This window comes from Plutella xylostella, chromosome 31, assembly GCF_932276165.1.
Source record: "Plutella xylostella chromosome 31, ilPluXylo3.1, whole genome shotgun sequence".
Classification (NCBI taxonomy): Eukaryota; Metazoa; Arthropoda; class Insecta; order Lepidoptera; family Plutellidae; genus Plutella; species Plutella xylostella.
Window position 1 is genome coordinate 4,502,277 of NC_064011.1, and position 25,175 is coordinate 4,527,451.

The 25,175-nt window shown below is 34.7% G+C and overlaps 1 protein-coding gene across 3 annotated transcripts; it reads right to left on the reverse strand.

Annotated features, from left to right (window-relative positions):
- Positions 1 to 1,664: 1,664 nt before the first annotated feature.
- LOC105390169 (GTP cyclohydrolase 1) lies at positions 1,665 to 23,534 on the reverse strand. Of its 3 annotated transcripts, XM_038114512.2 has the most exons (7): positions 13,878 to 13,999; positions 7,721 to 8,036; positions 6,106 to 6,213; positions 4,921 to 5,022; positions 4,248 to 4,413; positions 3,794 to 3,910; positions 1,665 to 3,329 (listed from the first exon to the last, which is right to left on the reverse strand). In XM_038114512.2, exons 2-7 carry the CDS (start codon positions 7,977 to 7,979, stop codon positions 3,200 to 3,202), a joined length of 882 nt encoding a protein of 293 aa, XP_037970440.2. In that variant the 5' UTR covers positions 7,980 to 8,036; positions 13,878 to 13,999; the 3' UTR covers positions 1,665 to 3,199. The 3 variants fall into 3 exon arrangements, with proteins under 3 accessions (XP_037970440.2, XP_037970441.1, XP_048488255.1); XM_038114513.2 differs by lacking the exons at positions 7,721 to 8,036; positions 13,878 to 13,999 and adding an exon at positions 23,114 to 23,534; XM_048632298.1 differs by lacking the exons at positions 7,721 to 8,036; positions 13,878 to 13,999 and adding an exon at positions 6,708 to 6,726.
- Between the last annotated feature and the right edge of the window lie 1,641 nt (positions 23,535 to 25,175).

Genomic DNA, 25,175 nt, shown 5'->3' on the forward strand with positions numbered 1-25,175 from the left:
TTATCATGACAAATCCGTAAAATCCGTTGCAAACATACACACAGTGCCTCTTGGAAAGCAATACTTATAATTATTAATCAAAATCTTGTTATTGCGAAGGGAATATTTCAAAAATTCACTAGCCGATTGAATGGAACCAGTGAAATACTTTGCAACGGATTTTAACGGATTTGTCGTCATAATATTTTAATCTACCTAACTATATAGGTACCTTCCATAACTTCTGGTAAGTCAGGAATAAAAATTGAGTACTTAAGTCTTATTCAAACTAATGTAATGCACACAACACAATCATGTCCACTTATACTTTTCTATTTAGTATACCTACTACCTAGAGATCTATCCATTATACATTTATAGATTTATAATGTCCTCCTAGCCGAATTTCGACTACGGCGGCCAATCTCATTTGAGATCAGCCATCTACGCAGGAGTAGATTATAGTGCCCAAGTGTGTGCGCAGAACACAGGAGCACTCTCTGTTCCATCACTCTCATAACCCAATGGGACGGATTGACCGACACGACTGGAGAGAGCTAGGCGCAGGACCGACTGCTTTACATGCCCATCCGACAGCATGGATCGTTTCACTGTTTCGGACATCAGGTGATCAGCCTTCTATGTCCTAAACAAACTTAGAACCACAATTTAGAAACACAAATTGATGGTCCCACCCGGGAATCGAACCCGGGACCTCTGGGCCATGAAGCGAAGCTTCTACCACTAGACCACAGAGGCAGTTATGATTATAGATTTAATATGTAGGTATCTACTGAGATACTCATCAGTAGCTTATGGGTCACAGTTACTTTTTCTCTTCACCATGCGATAATAAACACAGCTCACAATGTTTACCTAGGTTTCAGACAGGCTCAGACTACATAATAGAAGCATTTTTCCTGAAATAAAAATTACATAAGTATTATGTATCTAGCCTGTCTGAAACCTAGTCATTTCTGCATGGTGATATTACAACTGAGGCGCGCGGGCGACTCACTCTATTTATATGTAAGTATATAGGCTCATCCGCACTTAGCAAATTAAGGTGGAGAGAAAAATGGACTTTATTTAACAGGCACTGCGACCCTTATGATGCCGAACACGGAGAAAGTCGAAACGCTATATCTCACAATGTTTACCTAGGTTTCAGACAGGCTAGATACCTACATAATATGTCATTTTTATTTCAGGCAAAATGCTTTTATTTGTGAGTAGTGTCTGCTTTAGTTAACTGGCCTGCATACTACAGTCACATATGGTTAAACGAAAGTTATTGTGCAATACACATCGTATCTACTATGGTCCTTATTTATGCGTGTTAAGAGTTAAACTTGACTGTCGCAGTAACTAAAGGGGTTACTACCACCGAACATTATCAATTAACCGCTCGCTTGTCAAATCTAACGTAACTTGTATGGATTTGACATATGTGCCATGATCGCCTAAATCGACCAACCGCTCGGCTAGTCTATCAAATACCACAAAATTCTGTAAAAGGCACATCGATAGTGGCGATTCTGAAGGCACAAAAATAAACTATAGCGTTGTCAAACTTATGATTTTGCCAGTGGAAATTAGATTCACTTAAATTAGAATTAGTGCCTTCAAAATCGACATCAATTATTATTGCAATACCTACAAAATCTATTAATAAAACAAGGACATAACTTAAATAAAACCTTTATTTATAAAAAATCTGAATACTCTTTAAATTACATTGTACCTATATTAGTACACATTTTATATTGGGTTAATAATCATTTTGTAAACAATAACTTTTATAAACGGTCATTTTAAGGCATCAAAGGTACACATTTTTTGTAAATGCTCAAAAATATTGCTCAAATTTTCAAAAATGTCAAACATCAGCCATGACTGTTTGAGATTTTTGTGAAACAATAAGTAAAAAATAGTTTTTTGGTCCTCAAAGCAAGATTTTTAATATAAATTAGGAATGTATCTCAGTTTATTTAGTATCGAATTCAATTTATTCGTACAGTAATATAAAAATACTATTATAAATCGATTATAATACGAGTCTTGAAAAATGGGACGATGGGCAATTCTCATCACATTTTTCAATTTCATATAATTTCAAAGCTTAAAAGAATAAGCATGTGTGGTCTATTAAAGAATAACGGCAGTTACTTAACTTAACTATGTCACATAAGTATAATCATACATAATTAAATTAAAACGCCCCATCATAAAACAAAAAAATCTTCGATCAATGTAGAAAATCTTTTCAAATGATAGTAAAAAATAATTATTATCTTTCAATCGTACCCTTAAATGTAATAAAATATAAATTAAAAACTAATAACACTTACTTTTTTAAGGCAGTAAAATACATTGAAAAGATTGAACTAATACAAAATCATACAACTTTTTTATAATTTTTTTTTTTATAGGTATCTTTCATTGGTATGATATACGTTAGGTCGGTATTAATCAAAACATTTTCGTTGCAATTATTATTGTTATTCCTTAATCACACTATTTCTGCTAAACGTAAGCGAAAAAAATGCAGATGATAATATAGCGTGGCAGTTATGATATTGTCTTTAAATATAATTATAACTTAATAAAAATATCATTTTCGCATTGCACTGTTTCTTGCAAAAGTCTTAGGTATTATAGATTTTACAAAAAACAGTTCAACAAGAAAAGACCGATTAAGTACCAATTTACCATCATACCATTTAGCGAGCCGACTACATCCAATATTCTTACTGTATAACCACAAAAAGTTTTTAAATCAGATTTAAAAGGAGTCAGAAACGGTATTTGATAGATGCACAAGGTATCTAATAGTTTAAAGCATCTGTTAAACAATATCCAAGTTTTGGTGGTAAGGTCTTTAAACTCAGAACTTGCTTCAGTTCAATCAAACTTAAATTAACAGCTGCCCAAAACGTCACAATAACTAAACTTAATTTTCCGGCGCTAAAATAGACAGCTCTAAATTCAAATCTAATCATCCAAAAATTCAAATTTCGAAAAAGAAAACTCTACTCCTTATTCTACGGTTTGCTTAAGAACTGTATGCTCTCTCAAAAAAAAATCTAATTCCGAAACAGAACACTGGACTCATTATTCGACGGTTTGATGGTTTAACCTCTTTTGAAAGCGCGATCTAGACTCCTTATTCTGCGGTCTCTCGGTACAAGATACGCTGGTAAATCGGCAGCTCTGTGGTCTACTTGGAGTGGACCAGGTTGAGGAACTCCTCGCGAGTCTTGGGGTCGTCACGGAACACTCCCAGCATGGTCGAGGTCACTGTCTTGCTGTTGATCTTCTGGACTCCTCGCATGACCATGCACATGTGACTGTGAAGAGAAAGTTTGATTAGAATAAAATAACTATGTTTATTAGATATGTAAAATGTTTGTTACTCTTGCACATAAAAACCCTAAAAGTAGTTAACTAACTTTCTCTTTAGCCTATAGCAGTCTACAGCTACACGTAGGACTCTCTCTAAGCAAGCACGAGACTGCCTGTGAACTATAGCTTTATTCCGCATTCAATTATTAAGTACCAGCCACCTTTCACAAGTTGTCACCCCATCCAGCGCGTCCTACACTACGTTTAATTGACAGACACAAGAAGTCTCCTGCACGGTAGCACGCCACAGGTTGCATCCTACCAACCATATTTTGCAAGTCGTCACTCCATCTAGCCTGAGTGCGTCCTACACTATTTGACTGGCTATAGTTACCATAGATTGAAGCTAGTCGGTCTTATACTACGTTTGACTGGCTTGACCATAGATTTCACAAACAAGACTACTCACACTCCCTCAATGACGACGGCTACTCCAGCGGGGCGCACGGCCTGGGTCACAGCCAGGGCGATCTGCTTGGTCAGGCGCTCCTGCACTTGCAGACGGCGGGAGTATATCTCCACGATCCTGGGGGTAGAGGGGAGAGGGGGTTAGTGACTAATATTAGTAAGATTATAATAAAATGGGGCTGAAGGGCAGAGGGAGGGTCCGAAAATTTAAGGGATAAAAGAAGGAGACTCTAAAACAACAGATATAATATCCAAGAATCAAAACGAAAAATGTTGGTTTGTAATCAACTATGTGAGCCAGCTAGAATTCAAGGCAGATCCTCGTATGGGTTTATTTTAAGTTAGCGACTAATTCTGATAGTGATCACTAAGGTGAAACATCCATGTCTAGCTCTTACACGATAAGAATGTGAAGATATACTCTCAAAAACCTCTCATCAAAGACCAAGACTCACCTAGCCAGCTTGCTAAGCCCCAAGATCTTGCCCTGCGGTAGGTACCCGATGGACACCTTCCCGTAGAACGGCACGAGGTGGTGCTCGCACATGCTGAACATCTCGATGTCCTTCACCACCACCATCTCGTCCGTGTCTTCGTCGAAGATCGCGTTGTTTAGGACCTCTGGAAGATGGAAAAAGAAGATGAGTTAGATTTTTGGGACGGTTCGTGCTTATACGATAACGATCAGTAGGTATATCTTTTCGGATTTATTTATTGGGGTTTCAAACAGCGGTATTCTGACTGTGGTACACCCTTCAGCTCGTTCTGCTGACGCCAGCAGTATTTGGATGAAGACTGAGGGTAGAGTTTTGTGCTCATTGTGATAAGTTATAACCAATACGATGCTATAAGATGTTGATGATTATGTAGTAACACTCATATCGCGTTGATATTCGTGCGTTTTTACCGCAGGAGCAAAATTTTCGCTGATGATGATGATGATACGGAGTTAATGGTGGCACTAATCTTCTCACTAGTCTGTGACAAGCACTAAAGCCGAACTAGAAGACCTAGCATTTGCCACCGTGTATACACCTCAGGAGAGAAGGAACACTGGCGATGAATTCTCGCCTCTTCACCGCATATATTTGATGATTGATGATACAGAGAATATTATAGACCACTCACCCTCTAAGCTCTGGTCGTATCCCTTAGTGAAGAAGAGCATGGCCTTGGCGGCCCTCTCGGGGGTCTTCAGCAGCCCCTGGCGGTCGGGGTCCTCGCCCAGACCTGGAGGATACATGAGGAGGTGAGGATTGAAGGACATCAAAACGCAATATGTATGCGAAAACTATGAAATGGCTCTTAGATGCATGATATAAATGTAAACTACTAGTAGTTTAAGACAGCTGTAAGTTTTCCGAATACAATAAAAATAAAATAAAATACTTATAGCAAGATAGGTAGGTAAATAGTGGGATGCTAATGGTGGACTCATGGGTGGAAAAGAATTGTTTTATCGACACTGCAATCAAGATCTATTGATTAAGGACTTGATAAGGTTCCATCCTCAGGTCACATCATAATGAATCACAAAACCTATATACTTTTTAAAGAGATGCACATTTAAATGATATCTTATACGAGTTGCGTATTATAAGCTAAGGATAAATGAGGAGGTGAGGATTGAAGGATATCAAAACGCAATGTGTAGTAGCAAGATCTATGTAGGTAAATGATGTGATCCTAATGGTGGACTCATGGATGGAAAATAATTATTTCATCGATCAAGATTAAGGACTTGATAACGTCACATTCTCAGGTCACATCATAATCAATCACAAAACCTATATACCTAGGTATTTTTAAAGGGATGCACATTTAAATGATACCTATTGTGTACCTACCTTATACGAGCTGTATTAATTATGAGCTATAATTTTGTGTACTTTGATAAAATTCAAACGGTTAAGGTTTAAACTAAAACAAGTACTATTAAGCTGTACTTTGTATTATAAGTTATTAATTATTAATTTGTATACTTAAGTAAGTAGCTACTTATAGAATATCTCAATAAAGCAGGAAAGGCTTAACCGGAACTTTTGAATAATTGTTGCTGACTTCTAAAACTCTTGGTAAAGCTAGCGACTTATCAAAGCCTTGAATGATTTAATCATTCAAACAATCGCCTTTCGAAAGCTTTATAAAAAAAAAAGTCATATTCGCCTCAAAATTATTAATTGCTGAACCGTTTTTGATGGATCACTTAACACCTTTCAATCTTTCACTAATCGCCTCTCAAAAACTTACCAACCAAAAAAAACACCTATAAATTTTCAAACATTGCTGAACCGTTTTTGATGGAACACTTACCGGTGAGCAGCAGCCTGTAGGAGCTGGCCATGTCGGGCAGCAGCGCCTCGCGGGTGGGCGGCCGGTGGTCCAGCTCCAGGTCGTGGTGGAACGTGCACTTCTCGTGACCTGATGATGGAGAGGATCTCGTTAGGTATGGTCGGAAATAATTGGTCATTTGTTTAGGTCTTGTTAGGTTAGGTTGGAAAAAACGGGTCGTTTGTTTAGGTCTTGATGTTTTGTCGGTGAAAAACATAAGAGCTTTTTGTTAAGTTTGACTAGTAGTTACTTAATGCCGCTCATTATAAAAGGTAGACTTAAGATAGTTCTGGTTTATAACTGCTTTCAAACAAATGAGTAGTGTATAGGCAACTTTAAACCAGAACTATCTTTCGTTTTATAATAAGGAGAATATAGTTTAATTTAGGAACTTTAAAAATTGTCACATAATCTGTTTACTACGAGTATCTAGGTATAAAGGTTGCAAACGGTATAAAATGTGGATATATTATAATGTAGAGACGCTAAGCACTTCAAAAAGCTTCTTATTGCATATTGACACAAAAATATACCTAACCCAAAATAACGATAACACATGACAAACAAAATAATCAGTTAATCACCCATATTACATGCACGGCTTTTCATGACGAGAAAAAATATTCATAATGATATAAATATTAATAATTAACTATTACAGTCAACCACGTCTTGCTTTCAATGGAAGTTTACTGAAGGATGTTAGAAAAATCTCTTGATTTATAATAAGGTACAAAACATCACGCAATACTAACATTTGATTGCATATGTAGGAAGGTGTATAAAAATCTTGTTTAAGTGTCGTATTAATGATAATATTAAATGCCATTGCAAATGAAGACAAGTAGGTAAGTAACTATCTACCTAGCAAAACATAATACCTACCTACTAATAACAATTTACTAAAATATATTGTTTCCCTTTGAAAAGCTATATTTAGAGTCCAATGTTATTATTAGATAGGTACCTAAACAGCAATTTAGTTTTAAGTCGTCAACATTTTTTGTTTCAGTACCAAATGTTGCAATAAGTACGAAATATTGCAAGCATTACTTAATAATATTTATACTTACATAGGTGTTCAAAATTTGTCTACGATACGAAAAAAACTTATAGGTAGGTAGATAGGTATAGGTACAGTAAAGGTTATTTTTTGCCATTTGGCTACCGAATCATAAAAAGAAGTGTACAAATGATTAAATTTATAAAAATGCATTCGCTGTGAGATTTAATAAAGAGGCATAAGTATATATACTAAATAAAATACTAACCCCCTTATTCATAGAGAAGTTACAAAACGTTTTAACTAATAAACTGTTTTGTCCCTCTCCAACAAAGAACAATTTGTTCTTTGACAGAGAGGGACAAAACAGTTTATTAGTTAAAACGTGTTGTAACTTTTCTATGAATAAGGGGGTAAGTATACAAGATGCTGCAAAAGTTTGGTTGGTTTTAAATTCCCAAATATAAAGTATCCCTAGTATAAAAGTGAATCAATGACCATCTCAGGCCAGACCACAGACCAATATTTTAGGTTTAAAACATGATGTAAAAAAATACGTAGGATAACTATTATTATTTTAAGGATTATACAAACCAGGGGTAGTCGAAGTTCTAGGAGTCATCGGAGTTCCGGGGACCTCGATCTCGCTTTCCGTCGCATTTTGGAAACTACTGAAAGCTTCAGGGGTCTTCTTGTATTTACTCGCGAAGGAACCCTTCTGTGGGATAGCGTCGCCATTTTCTTTTTCCTCTGAGACTGAGTTTCGAATTGATTTGGAGCTTACTCGACGGATTAAAGATGAAGGAGGGACGATCGGCTGTTCTGTCGAGTCCTTTCCGTTTACCGCGGCCATTTTGTTTTTTTATTTATTTTTACAGAATCCACTGACTATGTAGTGTAGTTAAACAGCCTAGAATATTATTTTTATTTGTTATAAAGTGTTTTTTTTTTTGTGAAATTAAAAGGCGTTTGTATGGTTCGGATTGCGGTGCGAGACTAAATGAAAGTTCAGTCTGTCTTATGAGAATTTATCGTGTAATTATTATTATTGTGACCTAAAGTGAGGTTATCTAGTAGGCAGTCGGGTAATGACTTTGAATAAATCGTTTTATTAAGTTGTCTCAATATATTAAAATGATATAACGTTGAATTACATTTTAACGACTTTGTAGGCTGATTGTTTTGTAAACAACAACAGCTTATTTAATATAGGTCTAAATTTAGACATAAGATTCTAATTTCAGTATTTACTTACCTATATTTCTAGCTTTTGCCTTTTTTTTGGCTTTGGAAAATTAAGGTTGTATACAATACTTATGTAGGTACTTAATTTACACCTAAGGCTCTATGAAAGAGTAGTTATGTATGTTACATATACGTATAAGTACATATCTAAATACGTTGATTGTAGAATTATGAATGTTAAGGCCAGTGTATGTATGTACACAAGGTTTTTATTCGTTTCCGGTTTTTTGATCCGGTTACTTATGTTACCTTATGTATGCTATATGCTCAGGAAAGGTAACTGGTTATTTAAACACTTAATTTTCCACACGTCACGTGTCCAGATTAAATACCTCAAAACTATGAAATTGGTTTATAAATAAAATATGTTCATAGTGGTCCATGAAATTTACTGTAGGTAATTATAATTAGGATTTAAATTTAACATAAACTTGAGTTGCATATGTTTGAGATCTACATAAATGGAAAACAGTTTGAGAGACTGTCTATTAAGAAGAAGAATAGACCTACAGCTTTTCGTATCACGTGAGTACATTTAGTAGTCACGTGATATGCCGTATCGCCGTTTTGGAATGAATACAATGCTTATAAGGTGCATACATCAATTATATAGATGTGCAGGTTTCCTCACGAAGTTTTCCTTCACCGTGAGAGCACGCGGTAATACGTGGACTTTGATATAATAATAATAAACTATATTTTCCGCACAGCCATGAACTTAAGACGACCTTTTAATTAATGGATAATATATATTTATAAATAAATTAAAGGTAAACAAGGAAAGTAGATTGGCCACAATACTTTTACTTTTCCATCGATTTTTATTATGAATATTCAAATCACACCAATTAAAATCTAAATGGGAATTGGTTTGATCTTGAATGTTTTAGGGTTCCACTGTGAGATAAAAGAAACTTCTTAGATGGTCTTGGAAAAGAGTTTGATGGTCAACTCATACTGATGCTCATGCTCGGTGGTGGTAACCCCACTGGTCAGATAACTTTATAATCTAAATAACTAGGTGCTTACCTAATATTGTAGGTATTCATAATAACTGATTAGGATTACCGTTACTTAGCGGATATAAATCATTAAATAAATATGTTGGGACATTAATTGTATATTAATGATAACTTAATTACTTAGTGAGATCATTTTTCAACTAAGCACTTAAGTATTTAAATATGTAGGTATTAGAGTACCTATAGGTCATCTGATCTGTGACATTTTGTTATGTCATCAGATTTAAGATAATGCCTAGTTTTTTTTATATATTTTTGATGTTAAACAGGTGTTAAATAAACAGCTGAGTTCCATCAGAACATTGTGGCTAAATAATAGAAATAAATCGTCGAGTTGGTAATCAATGGTAATCATTGTATAATGTAAACATAATATAAGTATAATAAATCCTAACCTCCAGTCAAAATTAAATTTACAAGTACCTAGGTAACCAAATCTACTAGGTCTATATTTTTTTCAAATATTATTAAAATTATATCACTTTTTATTTAAGCATATTTACCCTTGACCATAATATGTTATGTATTCAATATACATGCCGAATTCCAATTAATAAATGTTGTTGCTAAGTGACTTCTGTGTGGCTATTATCGAATAAAATTATCATTTATTACTTTTATAACTCCTTCGTTGAATCTGTTTATGTATACCGCTCCCAATTAAGGTAAGCGTCTAACTATCGCTATCGTACGCATCGCACCAAACGGCGTTGGCAATCCCGATGAAGTGAATGCACTTTGAGTGAATTTTTATACATACAGGGTGTTGCAAAAAGGGTATACTAAGCCGAAACCTACATGTGCAACATGGTATATCTAAGCCCGAAACTGAAATCTGAATTTGAAAATTCGCGAAAAATTTTTTCATTTTCCATAGAAACTTTGTTGGTCACGTGACATTTACGATGGAAAAAAAAATTGTTTTTTGCGAATTTCCAAATTCTGATTTCAGTTTCGGCCTTAGATATAACATGCTGCACATTTAGGATTCGGCTTAGTATACCAATTCTGCAACACCCTGTATAATACTGAACGCGATGCGTGCGTCCTATTCTGTTACATGATGCGTTATGGTACAAAGAAAGTGTTGGAAATGAGACCCGAAGGAAGGCGTAAGAGAGGAAGACCAAGAAAGACGTGGCTTGATTGCTTGAAGAGATGAGAGAGTGTGGAGTGAATGAGGATATGACAGAGGATAGGGTAAAATGGCGTGACATGACGAACAAAGCCGACCCTAAATAAGGATAAGGTAAGGAAGAAGAAGAATGAACGCGATGCGTCCGTTGCGTATGATGCTGAAAGGTAGACGCTTACATTTAAGGTATTTGTACAACGTCGGTGAAAAACCATAGAGCTGGACTAGCACTTGACACCGTGGTGGAAGGTTTAGCACTTAGGTCTTAGATTAACAATATACGAACTAGATGGTGTGTTAGGTATAGTCAGCTGCATAAGTAGCTATACACTTTTCTACCTTGTCAATCTAACAAACCGCCTATCAATTCATTGAAACATTGACGGTTCGTCAGTGTGACAAGGTACAGGTATAAGTAGCTATACAGTGTATAGCTACTTATGCAGCTGACTGTACATACAAAAACCGGCCAAGTGCGAGTCGGGCTCGCGCACAAAGGGTTCCGTAGTAAGCACAATAACTTAACCAAAATTACAGTTAAATCAACCTATCTCAAAAACTATAAGAGATACTTTGATCAAACCAAAAATCGTTGAAAGAGTTAATTAGCATGCATCACCTCTATTTTTTTTAGAATTTTATACCCCGTAGTTATAAAAATAGAGGGGGGGGGACATACTTTTTACGACTTTGAGAGCTGATATCTCAAAAACCGTTCACTTTAAGAAAAATGTTTTTTAGAAAACTTTATATCATTTTAAAAGACCTTTCCATTGATACCCCACACGGGTATGTACATCGAAAAAAAAAATTTCATCCCTCAGTTACATGTATGGGGGGCCCCACCCCCAATTCTTTTTTTTACTATTTAGTGTCATATTTTTGTAGCGGTTCATACAACACATATTCCCATCAAATTTCATCACTGTAGTACTTATAGTTTCCGAGTAAATGGGCTGTGACAGACGGACAGACGGACAGACGGACAGACGGACAGACGGACATGACGAAACTATAAGGGTTCCGTTTTGGCCATTTTGGCTACGGAACCCTAAAAAAGGTAACAAACTATCCGGAATTTGTTTACTGTCAAACCGTTTTGAGTTCAACCTAATGAAAACCATTTTACATAAATATTATTTATCATCATCATCATCACGACCCATCACGTCCCCACTGCTGGGGCACGGGTCTCCTTCCAATGCTGGAATAATATTATCATTATAATATTATTTATAATAGTACAATTTTCATATTTCCAACAGCCTTAGCTGAGATGGCGCTTACACACTCTGCTAGATCTTGTAAACTTGCATTGATTGCTTTGATTGATAAATTTATTGATGGACTGAAATGTTGTTTTGATTCGGTTATGTCCTTGATAACATTGTATATCATAGAACGCGAACCGTGTTGTGTTATGTTTATACCTATAATCGCTTTAAGCGATAAGGTCGCCATTTCTGTACATATGTATTAGTATTTAAGTTAAGTATGTAAGTTTATTTGATGTGTGTGAACAAATAAATAATAAAGAATATTCTATCTATCTATGATAATAAGTTATGATATAAGAAGCTGTCCCATATTACTCGCAAGCATTGAAAAAGTTCCACTCACAAAATGAGACACCAAACAACCCCAATTTCTTCATACATTTAAGAAATTTAAAATTAAAAAAAAATAGTTTATTCATTATTATTTATGTTTTTAGTTGGTAGTATTCTGGTGCGCTATAAGATGTAGGTACTTCAATATTACAGACGGCGTCATTAAGCTACAATTTTCCGTTAATTTGTTGCTATGTCACTGGAACTATTTCATTGCTAGCGAGTGTATTTGATTCATTTATCTATCTTTCACCCATGAATCTGACTGTCTGAGTCTGCTTTTGCTGACTATACCTACACTCACGTACAATGAAAAAGTTCCAGTGAAAAAACACCAAGTTACTCCAAAACGGAAAAAACTAACTTAACGACGCATTCTGCAATATTTAGTACACTTTACGGTGCATCAGAATACCTATAACCAACTAAAAACGTAAATATTGTGTTCAAATTTCCTATTAAATGTTTTAAAAAATTAGGGCCGTTTTGTGTCAAGCTTTTCGCAAGTGCAACTGTTTCTCTCTCCGTCAGTGTATTATTCGAATAAACTTTATGGAAGTACCTATAGAGACGGTCGAATGGCGTAGTGGTTAGTGACCCTGACTGCTATGCCGAAGGTCCCGGGTTCGATTCCCGGCTGGGGCAGATATTTGTTTAAAGACAGATATTTGTACTCGGGTCTTGGGTGTTGATATTTATATTTAGTATCTATCTATCTATGTATTTGTGTAGATATATCAGCTGTCCGACACCCATAACACAGGTTCTGCCTAGCTTGGGGTCGGGTGGCCGTGTGTGATTTATTATTATTATAGGTACAACGAACATCGTACATATTATGCACAGTTTCCGTCGATTCAATAGTTGTCTGGCGACTATAGCTAAAGTCCTTGGTACAAAAGTGATTGTATGTCCTTATTCCAATTAAAACAAACGATTAAATAACAATATAATGCCTTTAGGGTGATGATGTATCAGTGAGAGATGCAGGCGGGTCAATGTTCCTTGAGTCTAGAAATCACTAACATTAATGATTATATGAACATTGTATATAACGATATATGATTAATTAAACAAGATGGTATATCCAATAAAAAGACAAAGCATAAAACTGTCCGCATTTTCATTACTGTCAAACCGTTTTAAGTTAAACCTAATGACAATGATTGTTCCAAACCGACACTATTCAAAATAAAAGCTCAGTGACACTGACAATTAATAAGTTTAATAATTTCGCAAATATCCAAACAAGAATTACTTAGAATATCGATTTTTACCGGCTTGACTAATGGGATACTTTGGACAACACGTACCTAAGAAGCTTTTTTGGCTAGAGCTTTGAATGTCAAGCTTTTTTGTAGTTTCCACAGTAATTTGTCATATAATGAAGGTTAAAGGGAAAAAACCCACCGAAGTACATTATTATTCAGTTTAATTCATGAAATGCAATATTTTTTTCTACTAAGAGTTTTTATTTATTATGTGTAGGTACGTACATACCGAGAGGTAAATTTATATCTACCTAGGTTTATTAAAAACATAACTAGTGTACCTATTTTTTAGGTTTCAAGTGAAACCTATGGATAAAGTTAACCTACACTATGCTTTTAACGTTATCACAGCTTTCCAAAACAAAAGCATAAAAACAAAACACAGAGATTTAAAAATAAAACTTATATAACTTTCCCGCGCAATCCGAACGTCAAACTCCAAATTAAAAAACCTCACAGATTACTTACAAATTAACAGGCACAAAACACAACAACTATTTAAAAACAAAAAAGTTTAAATTTGGAACGCGCTCTCGCGATTCCTTCTGATGGCTGACTGAGATCAACAGATGAATTTTGTCTGCGATTCGAGTCTTTATAGTAGGATGAACGTGTGTGTGCGGTGATAGTCGGAAACTCTATCCGCCATGTTGGTTTTCCCGGTTTTGCCGCCAAACTTACGTGCGTTTTAGTTGTGTGCTGTTAGTTAATAGGGTTTTAATTTGATGATTTAGTGTATCAGTTGTAGTAGATCGTTTTTTAATGGGTCGATTTTATTGTACACTATAATGTATTAGTTAATTGGATGATAATTATGATTATTTTTACATTTCATCAGTTATATTGTAATTAATAACTGAAATTTTGAGATACCCATATTTGTCGTTGAAATGTGAATTTTATCTTTTATATTATCTATGCAAGAATATTTTACTGTATGTAATTACAACTACCAAATCTCCTATAAATACGTGAAACCCAATGCGTATAACTTAAAACTTTTTACAAAAACACTGATCAAAGACTAGTGGCGCCCTCACCAAGGAACTAAACACTTGGTCGAGTTGCACCCCACTGCGCTTGTGTGAAATGACACAATCGATACACGCAGTTAGACCAATGATTCTTGGGGACTCTAAAGATGAAAAATAATGTTTTGGAGCGCGAGCTACGACTCTATCTCGTTGTATTAAACGTGCCGATTGCACGACGGCTCTCGTTCGTTCGTTTTTCGTCAGTATAGAGTAACCCTCCTACGGAAGTCTATAGGAGTTGGGTGTTTCATTCATAATCAGCTGTTTCGATGCAAAGAGTGTTGGTTCAAGAAAATAAAGAAAAATAAAATGTAACGTTAAAATTAAAATGATTTTGACAATAGAACTGCCAAGTTTTATGCATTTCCCGAGTGTCGATATTTTGGTTTAGTAAAATGTTTAAATAATATTTGTTGTCGAATCTTTAATGTTCCTAAAAAGGCAGAAGGCCCATCCCTACAATAGGACTCATCCTGTCTATTAGGGTTTGTCACGTAAGAAAATCTCTTTTTAACATATTGTGCCTAAATAAAGGTAATAAATCGATTAAATAAATACCGACATAAACAATAATTTGTTAGTATCCATTTTCGTTTTTATGACTTTAAAGATCGACTGTATTTATTCGTGTGGTAGTATTATGTAAATCCATAAGTGTATTTTGTTTTTCCTCATGATTAGAAGTATAGCATTGTAATAATAGTGAATTGCGGTCCGTTTTATGGATTGCCGTATGAATAGTGCTCCAAATATAGTATTAATATAATATGTATTGTAAGTTATTATGTAACAAAGTGTACAGGGTGAACATTTATCGATACATAAACAACACCTTAGTTTGGTTAGATTTAAATAAATATTTTCTAAAGGTGCTCGTTTTATACCTATTTATTAACTTAATAATAATAATAATGCTGATGTGTTTATAGTATGAACATTGTTTGAATTTAGCACAGTAATCATTCCAAAACGGCTAATATACTCGTGAGTCTCGTGACATGTCACGTGAGTACAAAATGTGTAACAGCGAAAAGTGGGTGACTCGCTTGCAATACTCATAATATGCAGGGTGATGAAAAAATTCGTATACCTACGAAGCCATGTAAAAAAAGAGGGTTCACTATGTTTGTCATTTTGCGTTTTGCGAATTTTTAAAATTCATTTTTTTTTTCACCTACTTATCCATATAAACTTAGTTGGTCGTTTGTTATTTTAATATGGGGGACATGTGTAATTTTTAAGGCGTAGAACAAAATAGGTTTAAAACGCTAAACCCAAGCACTAACTTACTAAGTTACATATACCACTTTTGCAACAACCTGTAGGTACCTATAATTATCATAAAACTAACATGAAATATGCATTTTTAGTTCACCTACTTTTGTCATCTGTCAATAAAACTGTCATCAGCTAGGTTTTTCCATGGCACGATGAGGTTTTTTAACTTTACGCTTTTACGCATAAATTGTAGGGTATTGTCGGTGCGTGTCAGGGGAATCCCCAATAGGGCATCGTTTGAGGTAAGTGTGGCTGACTTAGATTATCGATACACTAACAAGATAGTGTGTTACGTATACAAAATAGAGCAAAAATCAGTCTGCATTTTGTTTACTGTCAAACCGTATTTAGTTTAACCTAATGACAACTAACTGCCAGTTTCTATATCTCTATCTATCCATAACTGGTAGTTACTTTCATACGATTTTGACATAATCAAAAGTAACAATCTGTCAAAATAGTATGAAAGTAACTACCAGTTATAGATAGATAGAGTTATAGAAGCTGGCAGTAACCTACGACCTAATCATAGATACTCTAACCGAACTAATTCAAAATCAGAGCTCAATTAGGTGTTATTTGTCGAGATGTTTCTTTTGCACTGACACTCCATCTTTGTTCGTATAATTGTTGATCTAAAAGTTTAGTGTGGATAAAGTACTGTGAGGCAATTTTAGTCAGAATAGTTATAGTCCGACAACGCTAACTATGAACAAACAAAAGCAAGCTGTGATGATGTGAATTCTGAGAAAATTAAAGTAAGCTGTACTAAAAATAATAAGGAAAAGTCTTCTAGAAATACCATCAGTATTAATCAGTGAGTATGTATTATTTTTGCCAAAGACACACAAACTTATAACAACTCTCAGTATAATGGGGGTTCATGATCCGATCTCAATGAAATTGCAATATTTACTTATAATACACGGGCAATGAAAAGGTTCCACTGAGAAAAACACCAATTTACTCCTAAACAGAAAAGGCTAGCTTAATGACGCCTTCTGCAACATTTAACAGAGCATCAGGATATAACCAACAAAAACATTATTTTATTTTAATTATATGTTTGAAAAAATTGGGATTGTTTGATGTGGGCATTTTGTTAGTGGAACTTTTGTAGTGTAATATGTTAGCAGCAAAAATCAACACACATTAAAAGTAATTAATATTCTTATATTTTGTCAGCAGTTTTCCCTTGTGTATTTCCCACACCAACCTTTCGTTGCGGATTTTACATTTTACTAAAATGTTACAGACAAATGGACTTCCTTATCCTTAAATTTAACAACTAAATTTATGATGTAAACATTGTAGAGGCAAGTAACAGATGTCCATTTTTTAATGTCATATACTAAATTGATAGATTCTGAACGGTTCATCAATAGAAAAAAAGCGGTACGGCGCGCGGCCTATCACGTGAGTACAAATGTACAGCCAAAACCGAAGAAAGTTCTTTCGGACCTGGGACACCCTGTATTGTATATCACGATTGTACACGTGCATTAATAGTTATTTACCAAAGGGTTTATCGAATGCTATAGTTAATAAAATATGATGAAACGACTTTTTCTATTGCATCACTACAAATGTGCCACTTTCTCAGATATTAATTAAAACTTAAAACTCAACATTTTAGCGAAAAATGTCGACTAACAGGTTTAAGTTCAGCGAACTTACTCAAATTAAGCATTAAACTGCATACTTTCCATTCCTGAAACATTTTTTTTTCATTTATGTTTATTTTATTTTCACTACTTTAGTGCCAATTTTTCCATAGTCGGTTAGAACATGACCAGGTATTAATGGCCTTTTGGGAGTGACTTTTGACACATCTGTCAAGAATTTTATATGGAGATGACGTATAATTGATGAACCATCCCTGGTCGGTTAGATAACCGACCATTCAGGCGATTGGATGATTAGTAACTATCTCTGTTGTGTCTAGGCTACCCGGGTTCGTTTCCTTGCCGGAGCCAATATTTGTTTAGTGAAAAAGTTCGACTTAACAAAATGGCGACTCTACCTAATTTGACATTTGGTCAATTTTTTTTATACATTTAGTTAATCAATATTTGAACATAATATTCTGATATTACCAACCAAAAACGAAAATGCGCTGTGAATAATGTACTTCAATATTAAATATCAGACGGTGTCATAAAGCTAGCCTTCACTGGAACTTTTTCATTGCACACTGATATAAGCTCAATAAGCCCGCCTTTGTGTACTTCTTACTTTTTCTGTCTTCATGTTTTTGTCTTTGTTTTGTGTATACAATAAAGTGTCTATAAATAAAAAAAATATAAATTATAGCAACTGCCTACCGCGTTAGTATAGCACATACACAACGACGCACTATGGCTTATACCAAACTTTATGATGAGTTAGAGTTAGAGTATGGGTATGGGTAATACTCGTATAGAGTCCTACGCTAACTGTGTAACAGAAACGAGTGCCAAAGTGTTTATTGTGGCAACAATTATTTATACTTTGACATTTTGGACACTGACGTGTTACGGTCAGTTTCATTAGTACCCAGCTAAGTACCTTTACACTTTTACCTAGTCAGACTTTAAACCTCTGATGAATTAATATTTTTCCATATTGTCAGCAAAAGAGGTACATAATTCTGCTGCTTATCGCTCTCCGATAAATTACTTAACTCTTCTTTAAAAATAACCAATGATTAACTTTAATCATTTGGGAAACCAGTCGTAAGTGCAACAAACTCTTACACTGTAAGCCGTCGACCTAAATCAAATCAGCGTAAAGACACAAGTTAGTAACTTACACCAATATTACTGGTTTCAACCTCAAGTGTTGATTCAGATTTCAGTAACTTTATCCTCAGAATAAGGGATTCGATTAAGTTACTTTGCAATATAGCGTGGGACTAACTTCAGTTATTCTATTTTTTTAAATAACGTTACAATGGTTTTGTCAACAATGGTATCCTAATCCTAACTTATTCCTAATTCTTAACTTATATTGTAAATGCGAAAGTAACTGTGTCTGTCTGTCTGTCTGTTACTCTTTCACGCCAAAACTACTGAACGGATTTGTATGAAATTCTGTATGTACATACGGTCTAGACCCTGAGAAAGAACATAGACTACTTTTCATCCGGAATTCCCACGGGAAAACTTTTTAAGGCGAAGTGAAGCTCGCGGGCACAGCTAGTCATTAATCAATAAATTTTAATGTCTACACCACATGCTGAACTTTTGCCTTATCAGGATAACAACTGACTTCTGAATAATCTATCTCTACACCTACAACCTACATTTGACGACCGAATGGCGTAGTGGTTAGTGACCTGACTACTGAGCCGATGGTCCCGGGTTCGATTCCCGGCTGGGGCAGATATTTGTTTAAAGACAGATAATTGTACTCGGGTCTTGGGTGTTGATATTTATATTTAGTATCTATCTATCTATGTATTTGTGTAGATATATCAGCTGTCCGACACCCATAACACAGGTTCTGCCTAGCTTGGGGTCGGATGGCCGTGTGTGAGATGTCCCCACATATTTACATTTATATTTGAGATACAAATTATATGCAACACCCTTTCACGGCTTTTCCCCTCCAATAATAGGCTTTCAGTAATTCTGTTTACTGAAGAACTAAGCCCGTATAATGTTTCAGTGCTTTTCAGTCTCACATTACAGTCGACGAAAGCCTTCAGACAAACACTATGAGAGGCTTTGGAGGAGAAACGACCTCATCTATAAAACTTTCAAAGTGAGGCTACAAGCTCGACTTTAACATGCTAACTTTGCAACAAGTAACTAATGGAATACTTTTTTTAACTGGTTGCAGTTTATTCATTTTTTGTATTTAAAAATTATATGTAACTAGGCATGTAGATATAAAAACTTATCGTAGACCCGTAAACAAAGACATAGAAACAGGTGAATGTACCTAATGATTTTTAATAATGATATTTATATTTTTTTTTTCAAACATTACTCTATTGATACAATAAATCAAAAACATAAGTAATTAATTAATTATGTAGTACAAAACTAGTCCAATGCAGTATTGTTATAGGAAGGTTATAATTCTTCGCCTTGTGCTAACTGGAGCGTTGACCGCTTCCGGAAAAACCTTACACTGTGTTTATTAATTAATACCTAATCATAATAAATCTCTAAGGTCTTGTGATTAGTTACATTTTCGTAAAATAAGTATATACAAGTATTTTTGGGAATTTTAATCCAGGATTCGGAAATGCTATGTAAAATGTACGCTTTATTTTGAACTAACTAGCTTCTCTCGCGAGCTACGCTTCGTCTTAAGTTATCCCGTGGGAATTCCGGGATAAAAAGAAGCTAATCCAGGGATTCAGCTTTATACTAGGTTGGTTCTTTCGCCATTTCTTTCCTCCTTAATGACGGTGCCTTTGTGAAATGGTGGTAGATGACAATCGACAAATAATTGTAAAATTTTACTTTGACTTTGACTTTGCTATTAGTAAAATATCACTTCGTCATTATGTATTACGATTCCGCCGCTAGCCACTATGGTTCACCTTTCAGTGTATTAAACCAGTGCAAGATTGCATTATTATCTTAAAGAATAATAAATTCGTTTATCAAGATTTTTACAATTAGGCATAGCGTAGGTAGGAAAAAATGCGTTTCGAGTTGACCTTACTTATCTTAATTTTACTATATTTTTACGTAACGTAGGCGTAGGTATTTTAACCCGACACAATTAATTGTAAAAAATATTATGGTTAGGAAGAAATCTGTATAAAATTAGTTACCTACTACAAATTATTTAAGTGGGTAAGATAACTACTTACTTCGTTTTAGTTAGTTAAAATTTACTCTTCAATCCAAAGGTTGTCTAGTAAAGATTGCTTTAAGCAATAATGCCGCTTGCTTGTAATTTTGTTTAATCTTATAAGTTGTTATTTTGAAAAAAATACTTTTGTGGAGCAAAATAAATAGTATACTATTCTATAGCAGAATAACAATGTTGTGATTGATGTCATAAGATGTAAGAATAATTATAACATTGAATTAATGGTGTAAGGTCAGCCGCGTGGTTAGTAGAGCAGAATGCGCCTGCCGTTGCCGACTGTACCGTCGAATACGGCCCAAATTACACTTAATTTATTTAAGGCTACAATTCAATTTCATTTCCGTCGTGAAACGCCGTGACATCCTTATGATGTTTATAATTTTTAACTCCTGTAGGTTGGCTGGTAGAAAATGCTCATAGCATTAAGCCCTCATCCTCCTTTTGTACATTTATTTTTTATATTAGTGCAATAAAGAATTAAATAAATAAATAAGGATTTTTTTAAGCTTAGCTTCTTGGAGGGAAAAGCTAATTTAATTTAATACAGACATTTACAACACTTAGGGTCACTTTTACCAAACGCTAAACGTATTTAAAATTGTATTTAAGTCAAACTTTAAATACATTTTGTACCAACTGACAAACGTTTGACAGGCTACTAAATACGTTTAGCGGTTGGTGAAATTCCACCTTACAATAATAAATAATTAGAAAAGTGTGAAATCAACCATAAAGTACGAGGGAGTTTAAACTAAAAGCACTATGTGGTTAACTAGCCATGCATAGTATTGTACATTCAGCAAAAGAGATATGGGTGCCACCCCAGCACAAACACTTACGCTTTATGATCTACTGAAAAGTGTTTTTTTACATGTCATGAAAAATAATTTGCAACGTAAACAAAATTACAAAATAACCAGGGCAACTATATGATGTATACTATATGCAACTACAGTCGTGAGTAGTAGTGAGTACTATATACATATACTAGTGTAAGTATATATATATATAATATATATAACCTGGGCAACTATTATTGTAATTAAATTACTGAAAATGAAATGGAATTTTATTCAATGTCCATTCATGTATTGCTAATAGTTAAAGATAAAAAAAACATATTATACTATACCTATCGCAAAGTTAGATTTGTTTACGCGGGTCGCAAGCAAAATTTAATTTTAATAGGTCATCATCACGACTCATTACGTCCCCACTGCTGGGGCACGGGGCACGGGTCTCCTTCCAATGAAGGAAGGGTTTAGGCCTAGTCCACCACGCTGGCCAAGTGCGGGTTGGTGGACCCCGACACAAGCAAGCTTGTGCTGAGAGAGTTGTCGGGTATTTTAATAGGTATTTTATGTAATTTACACGTGTCTCAAAGTCTCAATCCGAAGCTATTATCAGTTTTCGAATGATAACATTACATGAATTTGTAAACACGGGGACAATTTAAATTATATAAAGATGTCAGATGTCATAGGTCAAAAATTAAAAAGTTTTTTGTCCACTGTAAAAAAAGTTATGTGCCTAATACAGTTAATACAGTAGTGAGCAATGAAAAAGTTCCACTCACAAAATGGCGACATTTAATAGCCTCAATTTTGTAATACACACAAATAATTAGAATTTAAACACAATATTAACGTTTTTAGTTGGTAATATTATTATGTAAAAACTTACTTCAATACGAGATTAAGCTATCTTTTTCCGTTTTGTAGTAATTTGGTGCTTTCCTTGCTGGAACTTTTTCATTGCTCATAAGTGTAAATACTAGTTTAAAAAAAATTAAGTAAGTACCATTTGTACTTGTTTTTGCTACATACACAAAGTGTATGATGTAATTAGTAAGTATAATGTTTTGTCAGAATATTTTCAGGTGTTCTAAAATGTGCCCAGATAAGTTTTTCAGATTTTTTTTTATGAAATTACCATTCATATTTATTATACAAAAAGGTAGGTAGGTATCTCAAATAAATGTTTATTAACAATTAAATAAGTATTTAAAGGTAATAAGAAAATAAATAATTAAAAGAATAATAACTTATACTAACAACTAAATTCGGTACCGTTTGCAACCCTTAAACTAAACCTCCAAAAAACACATAAAGCTTTCGAATTAAAAAATAATATTATCTAATTATGTTTACTTTCTTAACCCCAAATTCAGAGACCGTATTTTAAGTTTAGAAGAGGTTTACAAATTATGCCGAAACACAGGAGTTTAGACTCTTTATTTAAATGAAAAAGTCGTAATTAGTAACTATCACAACAATTATTAATATTGTAATCCATTTTCAAAGTGTCAAAAAAACGGGGGTAAGTAGGTAATGTACAGTCCAACTATAAAGTCCTGACAATAAACAGTGCGATTTTGCTAAGACTTTTTATCATTGTCAGTTATTAACTTACATTAAAGTACATTCATTTTCAAAAAAAAATCCGATTTATAATGGATTTTTAACGTATTTGTCCTCAGATAAATATAATAAATCGATTAAATACGATTAGTTAGGATCCACTTCCGTTTTCAGAACTTTATAGTTTTACTATAAGCAAAAATAAAGTTCAAAAACTCACCATTCTCAGCTGTCTTCTTTCCATTCTTGGCAACGATAACGTTTCCATTCTCCATCACCTGGCTGGTGGAAACAGCAACCAACTCCTTCATTTTCAAAATAGATTTCCAAACACAATCTTACAAAAGAAAAATCTAAACGCGTTTGCCGCGCTTTTCAACGTCACTGCGTTTCGATACAACTAAATTACTATAATAAATGGCAATGATTTTTAATTAGTCGAGTGGCAGACCTGTTTTTGCTGGCACGGCCAAGGTAATCGCGATACAAAAAAGAAATAAGTAGAACGGTATTATGCCAATTATTCCGTTCGACCGTTGGCTGTATAAGACGGGTGTCCTAGGCCTTTAGAAAAACGAATATAGTTATAGGAAACGTCAGTTAGCAGTGATGGTTTGTTTCTAAATGGAGGGAACAACTTGTTACTTCATTTATATATAGGGTAGTGTGTATTCAATGAAATTTACGTTATGTAAGTGAGTGCGCGGTCGTAGTATCTTGTTTGTTAATTAAATATAAAGTCGATGACATCTGAATTTGTTATCAGGTCGGGAAGACATCTTTTAAGCTCATGGTTAGCTATTACGTGCGTGGTTACTGGAAGAAATTATGTCACCCCTGTTTAGAAACTTAGGCACAGATTTGGGTGCTTATGTAATTAAGTAATAATTATGTTTCTTATTGACGCATCAAAACCTACCATACCTACCTATGAAAACAACGATTTATTATAATAGGTACAATACCCTACTCATGTATAATTTTTCATATTATAAGTACAGTCAGCAAAAGAGATATTATTCCCTAGCCCATCTCTTTAATTTTAAAATCCACTGATGAGTGATAAGTGACACGAAAAATACTTAAACAATAGAGCTTTTTTTTCTATATAGGTATCGATCGATACAAAATACAAATATAACTTGATTCTCAGCGTTAGACCCTCCAAAATATTTAACAACATTTGACGGGGGTTTAGACTATTAAGGGCTGGTTTTTAAATGGTTAAGTTGATAAAAGATAGGTATCCGGGTAGATAGGTAGGTGAGCGGTGGTAGCTCAGTCGGGTAAGCGCCCGCTTCTCACGCCAGAGATGCGGGTTCGAATCCCGGCGCTGACATGTACCAATGAGTTCTTTTCTGAATTTAAGTACAATGTATACCATCGCTCTTACGATGAAGGAAAACATCGTGAGGAAACCTGCATATCTAGATTTAGCACATCTAGATGTGTGAACCCACCAACCCGCAGTGGACCAGCGTGGTGGGAAATGGTCCAAGCTCAGGAAGGCAGTTTAGACCTTGGGGATATGCACAAAGGTTCCATTCGAGAGAGCCAGGTGCAGGTACTGACACCCCCACAGAGAATAGAATAGAATAGAATAGGTATCCGGGGAATAATATTCTGGTGCTGTCGCGTCCGAATCTTTGTATGTATAAGACGGTGACAGCAACAATTTTATTGCTCGTGTATTCCAGTGATTACATTTAGGTAACTGACAATTGAAAAATCAGCCCTTAGAATGTTATTACACAGATTTTACAAGGCATTTTCTGCGCTAATCATCTGTTGATCACCGTTGATATGTTATTGTGGTAATGCCCTCATAGTTTATGCAAACTATCACAAAATCACAACCCGTAGGCCCTTAGACACAGATAATATTGAGAAGTTTAAGTTACCAACACGCTATCAAGTTGCATGCCTATGCAATGTTCTTGATCTACATTTTAAAAGCATTATGTTGAGAACTGTCACATTGTAGCGCAGGTCGAGGTCTAGGGTCCCGGGTTCGATTTCTGATGAGAGGTATAGGTACATGGTTTTATGAGGAAATGACTAAGCTAATTGTAGTTAAAATTTTGAGAATGATGCAATAATTTTACACAAAATAAGTATCTAATTTTAAAAATTAATTATGTAGGGATTTTTCAAATAAAATATAGCTGGATAAAAAAGTCTTAATTGACTCACCGTATTACTACATTCCCGTGCCCCCAGATTAGTAAGACTTGAACTTTAACCCGCACCTTTGCTTACGGAAACCAAAGTTTCAAAGCGCT